This window comes from Chionomys nivalis, chromosome 1 (assembly GCF_950005125.1).
Source record: "Chionomys nivalis chromosome 1, mChiNiv1.1, whole genome shotgun sequence".
NCBI classification, from domain to species: Eukaryota; Metazoa; Chordata; class Mammalia; order Rodentia; family Cricetidae; genus Chionomys; species Chionomys nivalis.
Genome location: NC_080086.1, coordinates 162136026 through 162154120, shown reverse-complemented (window position 1 = coordinate 162154120; position 18095 = coordinate 162136026). Strand labels below are relative to the sequence as shown.

Below are 18095 nucleotides of genomic sequence, written 5' to 3'. Positions count from 1 at the left end.
TGGTATGATAATAGATTTGTGATTGACAATAGATGAGTAGGAATATAATTTAAAAAAAAATAGAAGTGATTTCTTTTCCTTCCATGGTTTAATTAAGCAAAGGGACTGTGGGTGAGCTCGTTATCCTCTTTGTTGTTTCCTGATTAAACTGGGAGCTGCTCTGAAACAAGGGTTTGTCCTCCACCATGGTGGTATTGGGATCCCACAGAGAGGCTGCTCTCCAGTGAGCGGTCATGGTGCTGGAAGACAACAAGGCAGTGATCAGGGCAGACTGGCTTCACCTAGACCACTCTTAGAGTCTGAGCTCAGTCTGGACTTGAGTTTTCCGGCTTCTGCTGTGATGTTGTTTTCTGTGTGTCCTCACCAAAGTGGAGTTGGTCGAGTGTGCCGCCTCAGCTCACACTCACTAACCATGCACAGTGGCTCTCTCCCCCATACACATATGTTTATGGGCCACTTTACACTCTGGGTCTTCGTCTGTGTTGTTTCTTTACCAGGATCACTTGCTCTCAGTTTTATGCTTGGTTTTTTGCTGCTTAACTTTTAAGATTCAGCCTCTATTTGTTCTATGAAACCATCTTGCTGTGCCTTCTTTGCAACAGAAAAGCCCTTTTGCAGAGTTCATGTCAACTCGCATCCCCCAGGACTGCTGAATTCTTCTTTCCTACTTCTTTTGAATTCCCGAGCTTTCATGACCTTAACCTTAAATTTCTCAGTTCCTAGCCCTACTCTGTACTGTTGTGTCAGCCACACTGTGGATCTTATTTACTTAGCTTTATTTCATTTCCAGAAGGAATGCTTTTAATCAGGATAACTAATGTTTTTCCTGTTTTCGAGTCTTGTATCTCCCTGCACTCATAAGTGCACACACAAAACAATATGTCACATGTTTATAAATACCATACCATTTTCAGAATGAATTTTTCATGTTAATACCAGATTTGAAATTGATGAACCAATGTTCTACTGCCTAAAATACTGGGATATGTCCCAGATTACGCTATTTAATAGAACCTTGTTCTCTGCTGTATTGGTTAAGTCCTGTATTGTGAGGTAAAAGGAGACCAAACAAACAGGCTCTAGACTCTGTCAGCCATGCTAAAAGAGTGTGCCGAGACATTCATAACTAGAGGACAATTCTTGGATACAGTGCTCTTTTGAAATGACCGCTAACTAAATATTACACTGTTAATGTTTTAACATATTTACCTATGATGGATTGATAAATTCAGTATTGTTCAAATATCTAAAGTTTCAAGCCTCTCATATTTTGTGAGGTGGGAATTAAAAATCTTCATGAGTTACTTTGAATTGTATTTTTAATACTTCAATTATATTGTTAATTGTGCAATGCTGTTAATTATGATCAGTGTCAGTATGCCAGGAAAGAATTATGATGTAAATGCCACAAGTCTGTCTTTTCATAAAATGATTTCCTCTGGCCTAGATCTTTGATCCCAACAACAAACGGTATGAAGTTCCAGTGCCTCTGAACATCCCTACTGTTCCAGAAAGCACAGAGGAAGGCCGTCTCTATAATGTCTCAATCAAGGAGAACCCATTTGGGATTATAATTAGCAGGAAGAGTACAGGCACTATAATGTGAGTGGGCCCTGGTATGACTCAGGGTTCTTGTTTCCTAAACATTCCTCCCCAGTCCCATTGTCCTTGAAGACATCCTCGCTCAAAGCATCAGCCTGCCGACATTCACATCCATGATGTAGTAGTTATGTCCTGGGCTGTGATAAAAAGCCATTGCCAAGACAACTTATTGAAGAGTTTATTTAACTTTATGGCACCAGAGAGTTCAAGTCCATGATGGTGAAGTGGATGCAGGCAGCAGGCAGGGCAGCAGGAACAGGTTGAAGATCACATGTTGAACTACAAACAGGAAACAGAAAGAAAACTGGGAATTTCGTGAGGTTGTGAAGCCTGTTCCCAGTGACATACTTCCTGTATCAAAGCCAAAACTCCCAATAGTCCCCAAATACTGCCCAAATGAGGACCAAATACTGAAATACCTGTGACTATGGGGGATAGCTCCTCTAGCCACCACATGAGGAAGTGCTTTCTGTTCATAGAGGAAATATTTAATACTCTGAGAGTGATACTAAGGCAGTTGCAGGTTCATAGGAATTATTGAGCAAGTATTTACTTAATTCTTTCTTTGAATTAGGTTCCCATATAGTGCTGTGGTCATAGACAGATGTGCTAGTTCTTCCATTAAACAAAGTTAAATTATACACTGAATAGAAATTTGATATAGTGACAATCGCTATGCTGGAAAACTCAGGGAAATCAGATTATCTGTTAGCATACATGCCATAATCTGAGTTTGTGTCTCTGGGGAAGAGGTGATGTTTGAAATGGAACCTAGATTAGGAGAAGTTCCAAAGAGAGTTCTGGGAAAACAAACTTTTGTGATAGAATGAAATAAGTCATGAGCTGGAGGGAATTTATCATTTACAATAGAGATTCCTCTGAGGTAACAGCTAGGATGAATGTGGAGACAAAGCAGGCCTGGAGATGGGATTTAGAACAGGAAGAGGCCTGCAGGGTCCTCAGATGCTCTCAGGACAGATGAGTGTGCATGTGGGCAGGGGTGTGAGCTGGTGTGAGGTGCTCATATCACAGCCCTGGATATGTGGAGGAAGTGGGCATCAGGGGTCAGGAGCAGAAGGCACAGTGAGTTTGGAGTGGTAACGTGAAAAAAGTGATTGAATCTGTGACTGTGGACAGCAATAAAGGGAAGCAGTGGTGCAGAGCAGGAGAATGATGGGGACTTGGGCATTAGCCATGGTGACTGTTTATTTAGCCACTAACTTACTAGTTTTTTTTGAGAGAGACTCCAGTAGGGATGGTTTGTGCAATGGAGGGCCCTGTTGTCCTCACAAAGGCAGCTGCTGTAAACCACTAGAAGCTGATTTTCTTTTTGCAAATGTCTCTTCTCCTTCTGCAGCTGGGACTCTGGGCTCCTTGGCTTCACCTTCAATGACATGTTCATCCGCATCTCCACCCGCCTGCCCTCCACATACATCTATGGCTTTGGGGAAACTGAGCACCCAACTTTCAAGATAGACTTGAACTGGCACACGTGGGGCATGTTTTCCAGGGATCAGCCCCCGGGGGTAAGGACAGGGTGTTTGGGTCTGGGTTCTGTCCTTTCTGCCCAGGTCATGTGTCTTGTAGTTCTCTTTACAGACTCCATGCGACTCTTACCTTCTATGCTAGGTAGATGGACACATTTTTAAGTGCCACTTTCTACGTCTGTTCTTAACAGAGGAAGCTTGGCTCAATTTAGCAATCAATTTTCTGTTGAGTTTATTTATCATAAGCATAGTCTCCTCATCTCTTTTCCGTATTCTTCTCAGTACAAGATGAATTCCTATGGTGTCCACCCTTACTACATGGGGTTAGAGGAGGATGACAATGCCTATGGAGTTCTCTTGCTGAACAGCAACGCCATGGGTAGGATGAACCTTTTTCCCTTATTGTATGCCAACTATTCTTCAATTGCTTTAGAATGTACTTAGTGAAAAAAGTATAATTTTTGTGGATTTGTATTGCCTTTCATTGATCCTTTGATTATATTTTAATTATATATAATTTATGCAACTTTTATTTGTAATGCAGCTAGTGAGAGCTTTCATTTAACTTCTTCAATTCTTTCTGCGCATACTCCAGAATATCTGTTGTCAGTGTATTACAGTTGAAGAGAGAGAAAGTCAGGATTCCAGGGTTAATATTCTCAACATGAAGGATTTCAGCATGATGACATTTTTTTTTGTGTGTGTGTTTTCAGATGTGACATTCCAGCCCCTGCCTGCCCTAACATACAGAACCACAGGGGGCATTCTGGACTTCTTTGTGTTCTTGGGCCCAACTCCAGAGCTTGTCACTCAGCAATACACAAAGGTAGGAAAGAATGCATTTATGAAAGATATGTGTGTGTATGTGTGTGTGTACATACACTCACAATATGTTTCAAACCTGCAATATAGGATTTCCATATAATATAACTGTCATTTGGTTCCTGAATTTGATGGTCTCTCTAAAGAGAAGCTATAATATGGAATGTTGGAGAATGGATATATTCCTATAACTATTAAAATTATGTTTTTTTTCACTTATGCAATATAGCATAGTATTTTCGGGGTCTAATCGTGGGGCCAATGTGACTGAGAGCTATGCTGGTAGTGATCTTGATGGTGTGGTGAGGGATGGTGGTATCGAATGTAGTGTTGGTAGTATAACTGATTGTCCGTATGGTGACCATTATGACAATAATGGTACAGAGGAAGATAGGCCATGGGGTGATTGTAGTGGAGTTGAATGAGTGGGTTCATGACAGTGTTGTTGGTGGTTGATATGATGATGTTATGGTAGTTGTTCTACAGGTAATGGTGCTTATGATAATGATAGCAGTGGGGGGTTATCATCATGGAAGATATTACATCATGACATTGACACAGTGGTTACAGTGTGGTGATAGAGACAATGTCTGTACCTGTGGAACTGGTGGTGGGAATCATGGTCACGGGGAATGATAACATTGTTGGTGACAACATCAGCAAACATGTATGAAATATCTACGGCATCTATTACTTAATATATGTGAGAGAGTGTCTCACAGACTAAGTTACTGAGTCAAATCCACATCAAAAAGCTCTCAATAATAGCTCTGATTCACAAGTCAAAAAACTAGCACAAAAATGTCACATATTTGCCCAAGTTCACAATCAACAAGAGCTAGAGACTGTATTCTACATTAGCTATTTCCCTCTTTGTTGTGTGTGTTTAGATTCTAAATTATATATCTGGAAATCTGAATGAAAACAAGCTTCCCTGAAAAGTGTGCTCTGGGAAGCTGTAGGTTTTCTGTAGTGTGTTCCTGGAGCTCCACACACCCTCACAGTTTCTGTATTTAAATTTGGTGTCTAATTTGATTTAAATATTCTGACTTCATATCCAGCTTCCATACAGCTTCTCCTCTAACTGTCCAATACTCTCTGTCTGTTTTCTAGTTGATTGGTCGGCCTGTGATGGTACCTTACTGGTCCCTGGGATTCCAGCTGTGTCGCTATGGATATGAGAATGATGCTGAGATCGCCAGCTTGTATGATGAGATGGTGGCTAAACGGATCCCCTATGTATGTACATCTGCTGAGGAATTTTTGTCAGATTTAAGTATGACATAGTGTCTATCTCATGTCATGTCCATACTGTGCTTATGCCATCCATAGTGATTCAGGGGAGACCACTGCCCTCATCACAGTGGTAACTTAGACTAACAGAGAGCAGCTAAGATTGGTTCATGGGTGCTGTCTCCTGTGCCAGGCTTTCCTCTGCTTCTTGACTGACTTCAAGATATTTAACTATACTGCCCTACTGACATGATAATAAACCACCATTCCAATACTAGTTTCTCTCAATTAAGGAAACTTCACCCAACCTCAATGATGTAATCCCATATGAGGATTGCTTTCTTGGATCTGGAACAGCACAATTCTCTGAGCCCCAAACTCTCACTGGCTCCATGCTAAAATCCTGTATTGAGTTTGTAGTAAAATCATATTCAGAATCAGCCACATTCACCTCAAAACCAGAGGTCCAATAATCAGAAATCATTTTGTAACCCTTTGTGATTTTTGTATGTATTATTCTGTGCTGCCTTAGTGCAAAACACTTCCTGTAACACAGAGGTACCCAACTTGTGGGTTGAGAATTTTGGTTGGAGTCAAAGGACCCTTTCTAATGGGTCTTGTTAGTCCATTGAAAAGCACAGATATTTACATATAATCCTTGAGAGTAGCAAAAGTACGGTTAAGAAGTAGCAATGAAAATAATTTTATGATTGTGGCTCACACATCATGAGGAACTGAATTAAAGGATGACATTAGAACAGTTGAGAAGCACAGGTGTAATGGAGAGTCTCAATGAGAGCACTGCTTTTGATCACCCCCTAAACAGGGTCCTATACAGGGAGTTTTTTTTTTTTTTTTTTTGGAATCTTTTATAGTAGACCTATGATCTGTGTCTATTCTGACTGAATATTTGGTTTTGTGTTCTATGAACAAACATTACTGATTTCGGTACATATTTGTAGAGAAGTCAAAGCATTTTTCCAATAGTGTTTTTAATTTTTTTTACAACAACCTTTACAGACAGGCATTGGTTCTCATCTTACATTTTTTGTTGATGTTGAGATAAATATTTTTCTGTTTCTGAAGAAAATAAAAAACATCAGTCAATATCTCCAAGCCCAAAGCTTTAATATGGCATACATAGGGGTGGAATAGCTGGGCACAAGCTGCAGAAACTGCTGGAGCCTGAACTCTCCAGCCAGCAGCCACTCTTTCCTGTGTCCTTCCAGGACGTGCAGTACTCAGACATCGACTACATGGAGAGGCAGCTGGACTTCACCCTCAGCCCCAAGTTCTCTGGGTTTCCAGCCCTGATCAATCGCATGAAGGAAGCCGGGATGCGGGTCATCCTCATTCTGGTTAGTCCATTGTGAATGTGTACGCTGTGCTTGGGACAATGGATGGAACTGTGTGGGGATTGCTCAGAATGTCTGTCTTTCCAGTTCTTGTAGAGAAACAGAAGTCAGTTTCTGTAAGTGTATTTCATGGCAGTCACAGAAACTCTACAGTGAAATTCCAACTGGAGATGTCCCTTTGTCTACCCCCCCCCCTTTTTGGCATCTTTTGTCTTAATTTTCCACCTGCCTTGTGCTCTGATTTCAGGACCCAGCCATTTCTGGCAATGAGACACAGGAGTATCCTGCCTTTGAACATGGTATAAAGAATGATGTCTTCATCAGATATCCCAATAATGGAGATATTGTCTGGGGAAAGGTATGAGCTCTGTGTTGATTTGGTCAGACTCACACTAAGCCAGAGCCACTGTTAGTGCTCTTTGGAAATGTTGATTTTGGGGCCTATTATGCGTGGTCTCTAAAGTTATGGTTTTCTTTCTTTCTTTTTTTATTTTTACTTTTCTGTTTTCAGCTAATATCTGTTGATCTGCTCAAGTGCTTTGAGGAATCTATTTTCCTTTAGGGAAATCCTCTCTGGCAACCATTAGCCCTAGATCCTTGACTTATAGTTTCCTAAGAACTAAATTGTATAAACATTTGTTCAGGACATGTATGTCAAGTCTTTTCTCTCCATAGGTCTGGCCTGATTACCCTGGTGTTGAAGTGGACTCCTCTCTAGACTGGGACACTCAACTGGAGGTAAAAGGCACTCTGTGGATGCTGGATGTGCTCAGGGTTTCCAGGAAGAGGCAGCCAGGTCTAGGACGTTAGATGTGTCTACACAGTGGACAGAGACATGTGAGAAAGAACCACATAGGAGCAATGCTCCTCCTGTCAGTCTGAGACCCATTATTTTATGGTTAGCTGTGTTTTACTTCAGGTTGTGATGTTGACGTTATTGACCATAGGGTTGAAGATACAATGTGTTCAGTTTTCCTACCCATAGTTTCCTATGTCACAATGGCAATTTCAAATGCAAAGCAGTCAGTTCCTGATGGCTGTGAACTCAGAACTGGATGTTAGCCTTGACAGCTCCCAACCTTTGTCCTCAGTTATGGGATCCTTTTCTCCATGTATGTTTGTGTTCACGCACAGGCTGCTCCATGTCCACACGTTACTCCGGCACCGCCCTTCCATCCTGCACTGGGCCTCTCGGCTTTCCTTTTCCTTTCAGTTGTGGTCTCCTGTTATTAATTTGCTTTCTTCTGTGAACAGGCTTTTCCATCTAATGAGTCCACGTAGCCTAGGTTTTTGCCCTATGTTCTTCTCATCTTCATTTGTTTCTGTGTCCTGCGTGAATAAATTCATTGACACAACTGGCAGAAGAAGCATCAGCCCCTCCTCTTCCTAAGATGTTTATCCAAAGCACTGAGTCAGCCTGTTTATTTTCTGAGTTTTCTGATACACCTGTGAGCAGTGTGTACACTGTTGGGAGGTAGCTGCTCTTGGTCTTCAGTGTTTGCTGGACCTTTAACTCTTCCTTAACAATGGTCATGATTGAGGGACTGGAATTGTACTGGTGTGTGCTAGTGTACAGGAAATGTGGGATGGGTGAACTGATGATGAAGCTGACCTACATATGGTTTGTAAGGTATAGCTGAGATCTGGAAACCCTGTTAGATGCAAGAATTTATCTACTAAGGTATCATTCTGGACACAAGCACAGAGTTTTCAATTTAAGTTTTAACCATACAAAGCCCATGATCCACCTGAGCAGTCCATTCCATACAATGTAGCTGGTTTCCAAATTCTGGGAAGGTATATATCATTTATGATTTTCATCTTTATTCTTAAATCTTTTTCTAAAAAGTTAAGTATGTTTTATTATATAGGTTCTGTTCAAACCATCACTGCACAACTGTGGAGATATAAGAATTCATGCAGTTCTTAGTACGTGCCTGCTTCCTGTATGATATATTCATTTATGATACATTGATTATATTTTAATTTGACAGTTATACCGAGCGTATGTGGCATTCCCAGACTTTTTCCGTAATTCAACTGCCGAGTGGTGGAAGAAAGAGATTCAAGAACTCCATACAAACACAGATAATCCAGAAAAGAGCTTGAAGTTTGATGGCCTGTGGATTGTAAGTGTGTATGGATTTGTCTGTGTATGCCTGAGTATAGGTGTGTTTGTGTGTATATGTGCTGCTTTTAGCATGTGGATCCATAACATTGGGCAAGGTGATAATCATTTTCAGAAAAATATTTCAGACCTAGCAAAGTGCCAATCATCCAATCAAACTTAGAATTGTCCTCAGCATAGTGCATGGGAACCTGTCTGAAGTTCCTGCTGTAAAACTTCCACCACAATTAGTGGGAGTTCCTTAAAGCATTGTTTGTCCTAATGGAAAAAATGAAATAATATAGCCAGTCATGTTCCTGTTATTTGTTATTTCTAGCCTGTGCTTTCCCAGTGTTTTTTGCTTCCCCTCTGTGCAGCATCTATAGGGATGTTAGATATTGAATGTTGACCACTTCTTTGTTCCTAATTGATGGAACTTAATTGTCTTTAAAAACAATCCATATTCTCACTATTTGTAGGATATGAATGAACCTTCCAACTTTGTGAATGGAGCAGTTTCTCCTGGCTGCAGCAATGCTACTCTGAATCATCCTCCCTACATGCCACGTAAGGAACTTGGGATCTCTTCACTTGATGCACAGTGGATAGGAGGAGATGAGCTCAGCATCCTGTAGTTACCCTGACCATCAAAGACACATCCTCACAATTATTTTGGTTAAATAGGGTCTAAGTCAAAAACACATCATATTTCCAACTGGGGCTGTTAGAACATTTCTTGAATTTGTCCAGAAATCACTCAACTGTGATAATGTCTCTGTGGTGTGATAACTTACAAAATTCCTTTTTCCACCAACATGTACTGTGAAGTGGATTCCCCTTTTCATGGAGCTGGTGGACTTTAGTGTCATGCACATCTATAGCTTAGTTCCATTTACTATGCCCTTTCTGAGTTGTGTGACCTTCCAGAGACATTACAAAATGTATGTGTCCTAAAGTATAACAGGCATACAACACTATCCATTCACAGAAATATAAGAAGGATATGAAATAACTTCTGCATTAAAAGCTTATAGGACTGGAGGGGTGGATTAGCAGTTAAGAGTGATTGCTATCCTAACAGAGAACTCATGACAGGAGACTCAAAATCATTGCTAACTCCAACTCGAGAGTATTGGATATCTTCTTCTCTTATTGTGGTTGCTGCAGACATCCCTTCTTTTTTATACATACATACCCACACACAAACAAACAAACAAACAAACAAATAAATAAATAAATAAAAGTAAAGCTTGTACTAAAACCTGCCCTGTAGTGACCACTTGACAACCACCCGACCTCCATTTTCTTTAGTGAATTTGATACTGAAAATGCCTTCATCACATTGCTACTGAGAGAGTCTCTTGTTCTTAAATGCTAAGGAGAAGGGGAGTGAAATCCAGGCAGAGGTCTTTAGTCTTAGTATCTTCTAAAGAGAAATCAAGAATTAAGGGTCAAGGCTGATCTTCACTGATGTTTCATTATTTCCTCAGATTTGGAAGCCAGGGACAGGGGCCTGAGCAGCAAGACCCTGTGCATGGAGAGCGAGCAGATCCTTCCAGATGGCTCCCGGGTGCGGCACTATGATGTGCACAACCTGTACGGGTGGTCCCAGACCAGACCCACCTACGAGTGAGTGATCCTCTGCTTTCTCCAGCTGATGGCACTGTAGGAACAGTGATGGTTTATCTTCCATTTTCCATACTAAGGGCTGAAAAGTAATCTAACTATAACTTTGTAGATATTTATTTATTAAGCAAACATTCTTTGAGCATGTATCCACACACTGTGATTGATTATAATTGGAAGGAAGATTTAAACAAGGTACCATCACTTCTTGTTTCCCCAACCAGAGCTGTGCAGGAGGTGACAGGAGAGAGAGGGATCGTCATCACCCGCTCCACATTCCCCACTTCTGGACGATGGGCAGGACACTGGCTGGGAGACAACACAGCTGCTTGGGACCAGCTGAAGAAATCCATCATTGGTGTGTGGGTTTTGCCCAAGGCCTTCTGTTGGCTGTGGGTAAACTGGGGAGTAAGATCCTTGGTGAAGGGGGAGGAGGCAGAGAATGATGCTTGTCCTGACCCTGCTGCATTTCTCCTTACAGGCATGATGGAGTTCAGTCTCTTTGGCATCTCCTATGTAAGTGCTCTTGCATGCTCCTCCTTCCTAGAAAGATGGCAGCATCCCTCAGAAAGCACCAAGAGCTGACTTTGCTCCTTGTTGTTTCAGACCGGAGCAGACATCTGTGGGTTCTTTCAAGATGCTGAGTATGAGATGTGCATTCGCTGGATGCAGCTGGGCGCCTTTTACCCCTTCTCCAGGAACCACAACACCATTGGGACCAAGGTGGGATGTCAGCTTCCTCACCTCTATTATGTCACTGGAAATGCTCCCTCAGTTTCTGAGAACAATCCTGCTGCCTGTGTTCCCTGGAGAAAACTGCAAATCCATCAGTTCTCTTCCTTTATACCATAGTTTTAATATTGCTTTCATGACATTTTCCTTAGAGAATATTTTTCATTATATCTGATGAAGTCTTATGACTTTTTTCTGGTAGAATCTTGTTGATATTTGCCAATCAGTTAAGAATATTATAGGAGTACTAGTCATGCTATTCATTTTCTAATGTTTATGGCATATTCCATGTGTATATGCAGTTCAAATAGGGTTTAATGACTCTTCTGTTTCTTCTTGTCTCTGGTGGACTTTGAACACTTTTCTTCTGTTGCTTTAGAGACAAGATCCTGTTGCCTGGAATTCAACCTTTGAGGACATTTCCAGAAGTGTGCTAGAGACCAGATACACCCTGTTGCCATATCTCTACACCTTGATGTACAAATCCCACACAGAGGGCAGCACGGTTGTGCGGCCTCTTCTCCACGAGTGAGTGTCGAGCTGGAATCCTGTTGAATAATAAACAAGTTATTCATCATGTAGGGTGGAAATGATTCCAAACAACTTTTGCACATTGAAGTGACATGTCCCTTTTGCATGAGCTCTCCAGAGAGAGTATCTTTATCCCTCCTTTTAGTACAGTGTCATATACAACACTTACATTGTGTATACGGTATCTCCTACTGAACTTACCAATTGAAAGCTCCTATCATATTACAGTTTCTTCCTATTTTTCCCTACGAAGACTTCCCTACTCGGTGTGGGGATTGTGTTATTTGGACTCTGACCAGCACATCTTCATGTAACTTTAGAGAACAATTCAAGGAATGATGGCAAGGACTAGCGTATTATTTCAGTACAGTGGACACGGTGAAGAAATGGAAGATACTTGTGTCAGATAATGAATTTCTGAAGTTTTAAGAGTACAGCATGTGGGAAATGGTGTCTATGTGATTCTTATCACCTAGTGAAATTTAAGGAAGGTATGGGATATAGCTGGATTTCTGACATGGAACCAAACTTGAGGACTTCCTTGAGGTCTTGTTCCGAGGCCCCATGGGGGTCAGATTGGCACCTTCATTTCCTTTTCCAGGTTTCTGTCAGACCGGGAGACGTGGAATATAGATAGACAGTTCCTGCTGGGTCCAGCCCTCCTGGTCAGCCCTGTGCTGGAGGCTGTGAGTATGGAGACAAGAGGGAGTCAGGATTCCATGTAGGGCTGGGTGCCTGGGGTCATGCAGAGTCTGGTGTGAAGGGATTATGAGACATCGTGTCCTACTCTGTGTTCGTCTCCTCTGGTCCTTCTGAGCTAAAGTTTCAGGCCTTAGGAGTTCTGCCTTTAAATCTTCAATGTTATTGTAACGTTTCAAGGAAACGTCATGTGTTTAAGGATGTAATTATTTCTCCATTAGCCAAGTAAGGTATGCAGGGCTAAGTTCAGGAAGTGTAAAGATTCCTGTGATTCTTAGCTACAATTAACTGCGAATCTATACGCAGCAGTCTTTGTCATTCTTTTTTAATCTCTTTATCCTTTAATTATTTCTTTTTATTTTTGAGGTTGTAATGTAATTTGACATTGTCCCTGCTCTCCTTTCATGTTATCTTGAAATAGTTAGTTTTCACCTTCTCGCTAAATGGTCTTGATGCTAGAAAAAAAAAAACAATTAATTTACTTGGTCTATACTATTTATTTTGATAAAATGAACACATGAGATTAACACGCCTCACATATTTTTCAGGCTGCACAATTTTCTTCTTCTCTGTAGTCACCATTGCCTATTCATTTCTCTAGGGAGGGGATGAACACATCTATAAGAGAGTGTTGTCTGGTTTTTTTCTGGGTCTAGTAACCAGAGGGGCTTTGTGAAAGCACTTAGTTTTGGTAGGCTCATTTCTGTGGCTGAGAAAGCAGGATCTTCATCACTGATAACATAAGAGAGAAGAAGTAATTTTGTCAATTGTTAGCTTATTATTATTTTAGCTACTCACCAGTGTATAGTGCTCACTGTGTCCTATATAGTAGAGTCTGTGCTCACACTTCCTTTGTAATTTATTTCAGAATGCCAGAGATGTCACTGCATATTTCCCCAAAGCCCACTGGTATGACTACCCCACGGTGAGTTTTTCTTCATATTTGTACAGTCAGAAAGTGGTAGCATACAGAGTGTTTGGAGCTGGTAGATATCGATCTCATGCCTCTTCTGGAAAACACTTTTTGTGGTCTTGAATGGTCATTTCACACTTTGTGGCCTCATTTCCTAACTTCTGACCAGTCATCCTTTAGGACAGCGCTCTGCAGTGGCACATAAAATATCTCACTGGTACCAGGCTTGCTGGGTGTCTTTGTGTGTGAGTCTGGAGCTTTGTCTTAATATCATTACAGTGGCGTAGACACCAGTGAACTCTGGAAATCATGCTGTAGGCTTCATTTTTCTTTGTATAAGTTCTTAATTGTGGAAGTCTTTTCTCTCTCCATTTTATTAAAAGCCTCCTCTCTGGGGCTGGAGACATGGCCCCAAATATGGATGTGCTAGAACCTAGGTCTGGTGTCTGGCGTTAGATTTCTAGATCCCATATGGTGGAGGAGGGAAGAAACAAGTTGTGCTCTGATCTACACACACACACACACAACCACACACACTCGCACACACACATCTACAACCACACACACACACGCACACACACACATACACACTAACATGTGCATGCATGAACACACACATCCCCCTCTCTAAATAAATAGACAGGCAGACAGACAGATAGATAGAAAGATAGATAAAAATGTAAAAGTCAGCCTCTGTATTTTGTAAACTTAAGGGGAATTCCTCTATATCCCCACCCAAGATTAACCGTTATGATTCATATATAAACATATAAAACACACAGTGACATACTTCAATGCCTGAGGTGTTCACGTGTATTTACCGATGAGAAGTCAACAAAAAGCTCTTTGTGGTTATCTCTGGGCCAGTGCAACCTAAGTGTCCAGCTGAAAGGACAGGGTTTTAGAGGTTTGCTGCCCTCTAACAAAAGAAGGAAGTGGCAGACAAAAGTCAGAGCATGTGTCAGTCCCTTGGGTGACAACCCCAGGGGACTGGAGTAAGACTGGGTGACAGCTGTGTGAAGAAGAGCTATTGACTTTCCTCCTCTTTGTGTTGGGGGCAGCTGGCCCCTCCTCCACATGCTTTGTTATTGGCTCATGCTGCCATTAGGGCGGGGATGCCCTACTGCCTTCTCAGTAGACCACAGTCATCAGAAGTGGTCCTCGTGTTGTCTGAATTTCATGCTGACTGCCTTATCCCTTCCCAGTGAGACCTGAGTATGTTGCAGGTTTCTGATATAGGGTCTGGACTAGGGTTAAGTAGGGAGAAGCACAGGACACACAATTTAAGGAGGTCCTATGCTGTAAGGCTTGCCCTGGCTTTACATGGTCTTGAGACCACCTTAAAATTTGCACCCTAGGCAACTGATTAGCCTGTCCTTGTAGCTGACCTTACACAGTAAAATGCTCAAAACGTTGAGCACTAGGTGTAGAAACACTGAACACACAGCCTCTTGAAGCTGGGCAGGTAATCTGTACCAGGGTTTGTTTATATTAAGTACTGGCACAGAAGTAAATGACTGTATATGTCACATTTTAAAAGTGAAATATGAAAGCTAACAAGAGTTTCCTGGACTAGCTACTTTACATATGGCTTTTAAATAGAAGGTAGTTTCAGATAAAGGTGAGATAAAAGTTAATCTACAGAAGCAAAAGTTAATTGAGCAAGCTGTTCAGAGAAAAAGAAAAAAAATAAAGTAATGTCAAATTAAAACAACTTTAAATGGTAGAAATTACTGAGAAAATGCTGCCTTGGTATTATTCACAACCTACAGTGTTTCTCTTTTTTTTCTTTCCTTTTTTGGGTGGGGGGCAGGGATGGCTAAAGACTTGTGTCGCCTATTTGAACTTCCTACTTCATGTTTTATTGGATGGCAGCCAGACAGAGCCCATATAAATACTCCTTACCTCTTAAAGCAACTGTGTTCATTCAAATACTTGCCAGAGGACAACTGCAATGTCTCATGGTCATTGTGGGATGAGTAATGGAGCTGCTAGTAGCTTGTAGCCAACAGACATCAACTCTGATACTTTATATCAAAGGCATAGGGCAGCCTCACCACAAGAAGGATTTATCTGTCACAAATATCAATGGAGCAAAGTCAAGGAGACAGAAGTCCTGCTGAGGTTGAGGCAGTGTAGGAAGATTTGAGGCTGTGCAGCAGGTTAGACTGCACCCCACACAAAAGAGACTTGGCAAAAGTGACAAGAATATATAGTTGGCTGTGTTCTGATAAGGATATGAAAACAGTACTATTCAATTGGACAAAGGTTTCCTAGGAAACAGCAGTCAGAAGTGTTGGTTACCTAGTAGGTCTATGAGTGCACACATGAAGAAACGGGAATCTGTGGTTTCTTTGGGAAAGGGAGGTCTAGTACTGCCCTTGGCAGAAATGTTTCAGGAACTAAGAAAAAATAGCAGTATTGCTCAATGTCACCCCATCTCCCAAATTAGAAACAGTGTGTGCAGTGAGGATGGTTGGAATCCACAGGAAGACCTCATTTAGTATGTGCTGTAACTCTCCCCCATATCTCCACTCCCCATAAGGGCAGGGATTCTAATAGGCTCTTAATGCTTTAAATACCTCAAGCTTTAACAGAGCAGAGGGGACCAAAGTGTGATAATGACCTACATTGAATGATGGTGACCGAGCAGATTGTTCAGGGTCTGCTGGGTCTTCAGGCAGGTGTGCGTTCCTTCTCTCATCATCTCTTGTCCTGCCACAGGGTGCAGATATTAATTCAACAGGAGAGTGGAAGACCTTGCCTGCCCCTCTTGAGCACATCAATCTTCACATCCGTGGAGGTTACATCTTGCCATGGCAACAACATGCCCTGAACACGCAGTTAAGGTGAGTGATGGGTCTTGGGCTCTGCTTTGCATACTTTTGTGGAGAAAGCCATTTTACATCAAGTGTGACTCTCAAGGTCACATGCAGTTTCCCAAACATCTACTGTTCTGCTCTATGTCAATGTGCTTTGCTCCTTTTCACAAATGGACACTTTGTTGGTATCTGTGACCAGAGTGTGCTAACGCAGCAGGTGGAATGTGGTAAGGAAGGATGCTGGCTTCTTTTGCCTTTGTGTGTTAGTGTGTGTGCATGCATGTGTGATCACACTCTGCCTTTTGATTTTCCTTGTACTTTTCTTGAGAAGCTGTAGATAAGACCAACACCCTGATGGACATGGAGAAATCTTCCCTGCCCCTCTGTAAACCCTTTCAGTTTTCAGGACACCAACTGCTGTGCAGTCAGTGTCCTGCTGTGCTGTCTTCCTCCTGCTGTGCAGTCTGTCTCCTGCTTTCCCCAGGGCTGTTGCAATTTTAGTTCTGAAAGTCTCATGTCTTTAGAAAGATCCAGTCTGGTCCACTTGTTCCTCTCTTGTCCAGGTCTGACTGTCTATCCCATGTTTGCTGCTCCTACCCCACTTGTTCCCATTTCTGGATTAGCATCTCTGATAGGTTCTTCTAATACTCTAGTTTACCAGTTTTACCCCAGCCCTACTCAGGCATTTCTTTGTAGTGATTCGAAATTGGATTCAAGAGCATAAACTCATGTTTCCAGAACATCAGTTTCTCCTTGTTACTTTTTATTCCAAAATAATACTTCTACTAAAGAGTTTCACATTGGTGCCAACGTTTTCCTGAAACTATTACCATATTTATTTACCACAGACAGGTTTATTAGAAGGGTGGACACCTATCTTTTTCTTTAAACATCCCTTTTGCTTTAATTATTCCAATTGCCGACTTTAAAGAAGGGTGTCTAATTCAATGCCAGTTTGCTTTTTCAATCCCCTTTTAGTGCTATTCTTTTTTCTGTACATCCATATCAATTGCTTTTGCAAAAATAAAAATTTTATTTTTCCGTGTCCTTGAAGTCCAAAATCCTTCAAAGTCCTTGTACTTTCCCAGGGTGTTTTCAAGTTGAGCACCTGTACTTTATGCAGGCTTTTTGGTTTTTTAACTTTCCTTTTATTTATTCTTTGTGTCTCTCACATCATGCCTCCAATCCTACCTTTCTCCCTCCCCACCCAAGAATAAAACAAAATAAAATTTAATAGATACAAGGAAAGAAGGAAGAAAATGAAAAATGACAAAAAAGGGGGAGAGAGGGTAAACACTGATCATGGAGGTTGCAGTGTACACAGTAGTTATGCAGCAAACTCCTCTATCCATACATTTTTACAGCATGCGGTGTCTTGATAACCATATAGATCAGTTATGTCCCAGCCATGACAGTCTGCAAATATAACCAACTCAGCACCTGCATTTAGGCATCATCTCCCATTGCTCTTCATGTTGGGTCAGTCTGTGAGGCAAACTATCAAGTATTTACTGCCCCACCCCATAGTTCATTTCACCCTCAATTTCCTACTAAATTATTATTACATATTATTATTAGTCTACATAAATTGTACAAATTAATCACTGACGCACTTCTTTCCATCCATATGTAATGCATTGATCATGTTCATCAACTGGTTGTCCTCCTCTCCCCCCTTTTTTAGCCATCCTTCAGTACTTCTACCTTAGTACCCATCTCAGGCTCTAATCATGCCTCTTCAATCCATCAAATTTTTTGTTTGCTTTTTTGTGGTTTTTATTGATAGTAGAAAATTTGAAATGAAAACATGACATTACATGTCCAGCTTATTATGCTTAACACAGTGTCTCTCATGTCTGACTTTCTGGGCATCTTTGTGATTTAGCTCACTGTGTATATTCCTGTGTTGTTTCTGTCTCTTATGAGTGTTGATTTCTTCATTGCAAGCCTTTGGCATAGTAGTATAAATTCCATACTTTAGTGTGCACGTCCTCTGAATTGTTATCACCTTCTGTTAGTGTCTCTCTGCACTCTCTTTAGTGTGCACGTCCTCTGAATTGTTATCACCTTCCATTAGTGTCTCTGCACTCTCTTTAGTATGCGTGTCCTCTGAATTGTTATCACACTTCTGTTAGTGCCTCTCTGCGCTCTCTGATCTCTTATTTG

At 41.3% G+C, this 18095-nt stretch overlaps 1 protein-coding gene across 1 annotated transcript in view; it reads left to right on the top strand.

Annotated features, from left to right (window-relative positions):
• Mgam (maltase-glucoamylase) overlaps nt 1-18095 on the top strand; it is a 142216-nt gene that overhangs the window by 46032 nt on the left and 78089 nt on the right. Inside the window, exons 26-43 of the mRNA XM_057761536.1 lie at nt 1448-1602; nt 2960-3128; nt 3372-3468; nt 3803-3915; nt 5025-5150; nt 6374-6502; nt 6747-6857; nt 7175-7237; nt 8494-8628; nt 9086-9173; nt 10097-10235; nt 10457-10590; nt 10714-10748; nt 10839-10955; nt 11344-11492; nt 12097-12181; nt 13063-13119; nt 15832-15956. Coding sequence (XP_057617519.1) covers nt 1448-1602; nt 2960-3128; nt 3372-3468; nt 3803-3915; nt 5025-5150; nt 6374-6502; nt 6747-6857; nt 7175-7237; nt 8494-8628; nt 9086-9173; nt 10097-10235; nt 10457-10590; nt 10714-10748; nt 10839-10955; nt 11344-11492; nt 12097-12181; nt 13063-13119; nt 15832-15956 — 2027 coding nt within the window. The remainder of the gene's footprint in view (nt 1-1447; nt 1603-2959; nt 3129-3371; nt 3469-3802; nt 3916-5024; nt 5151-6373; nt 6503-6746; nt 6858-7174; nt 7238-8493; nt 8629-9085; nt 9174-10096; nt 10236-10456; nt 10591-10713; nt 10749-10838; nt 10956-11343; nt 11493-12096; nt 12182-13062; nt 13120-15831; nt 15957-18095) is intronic.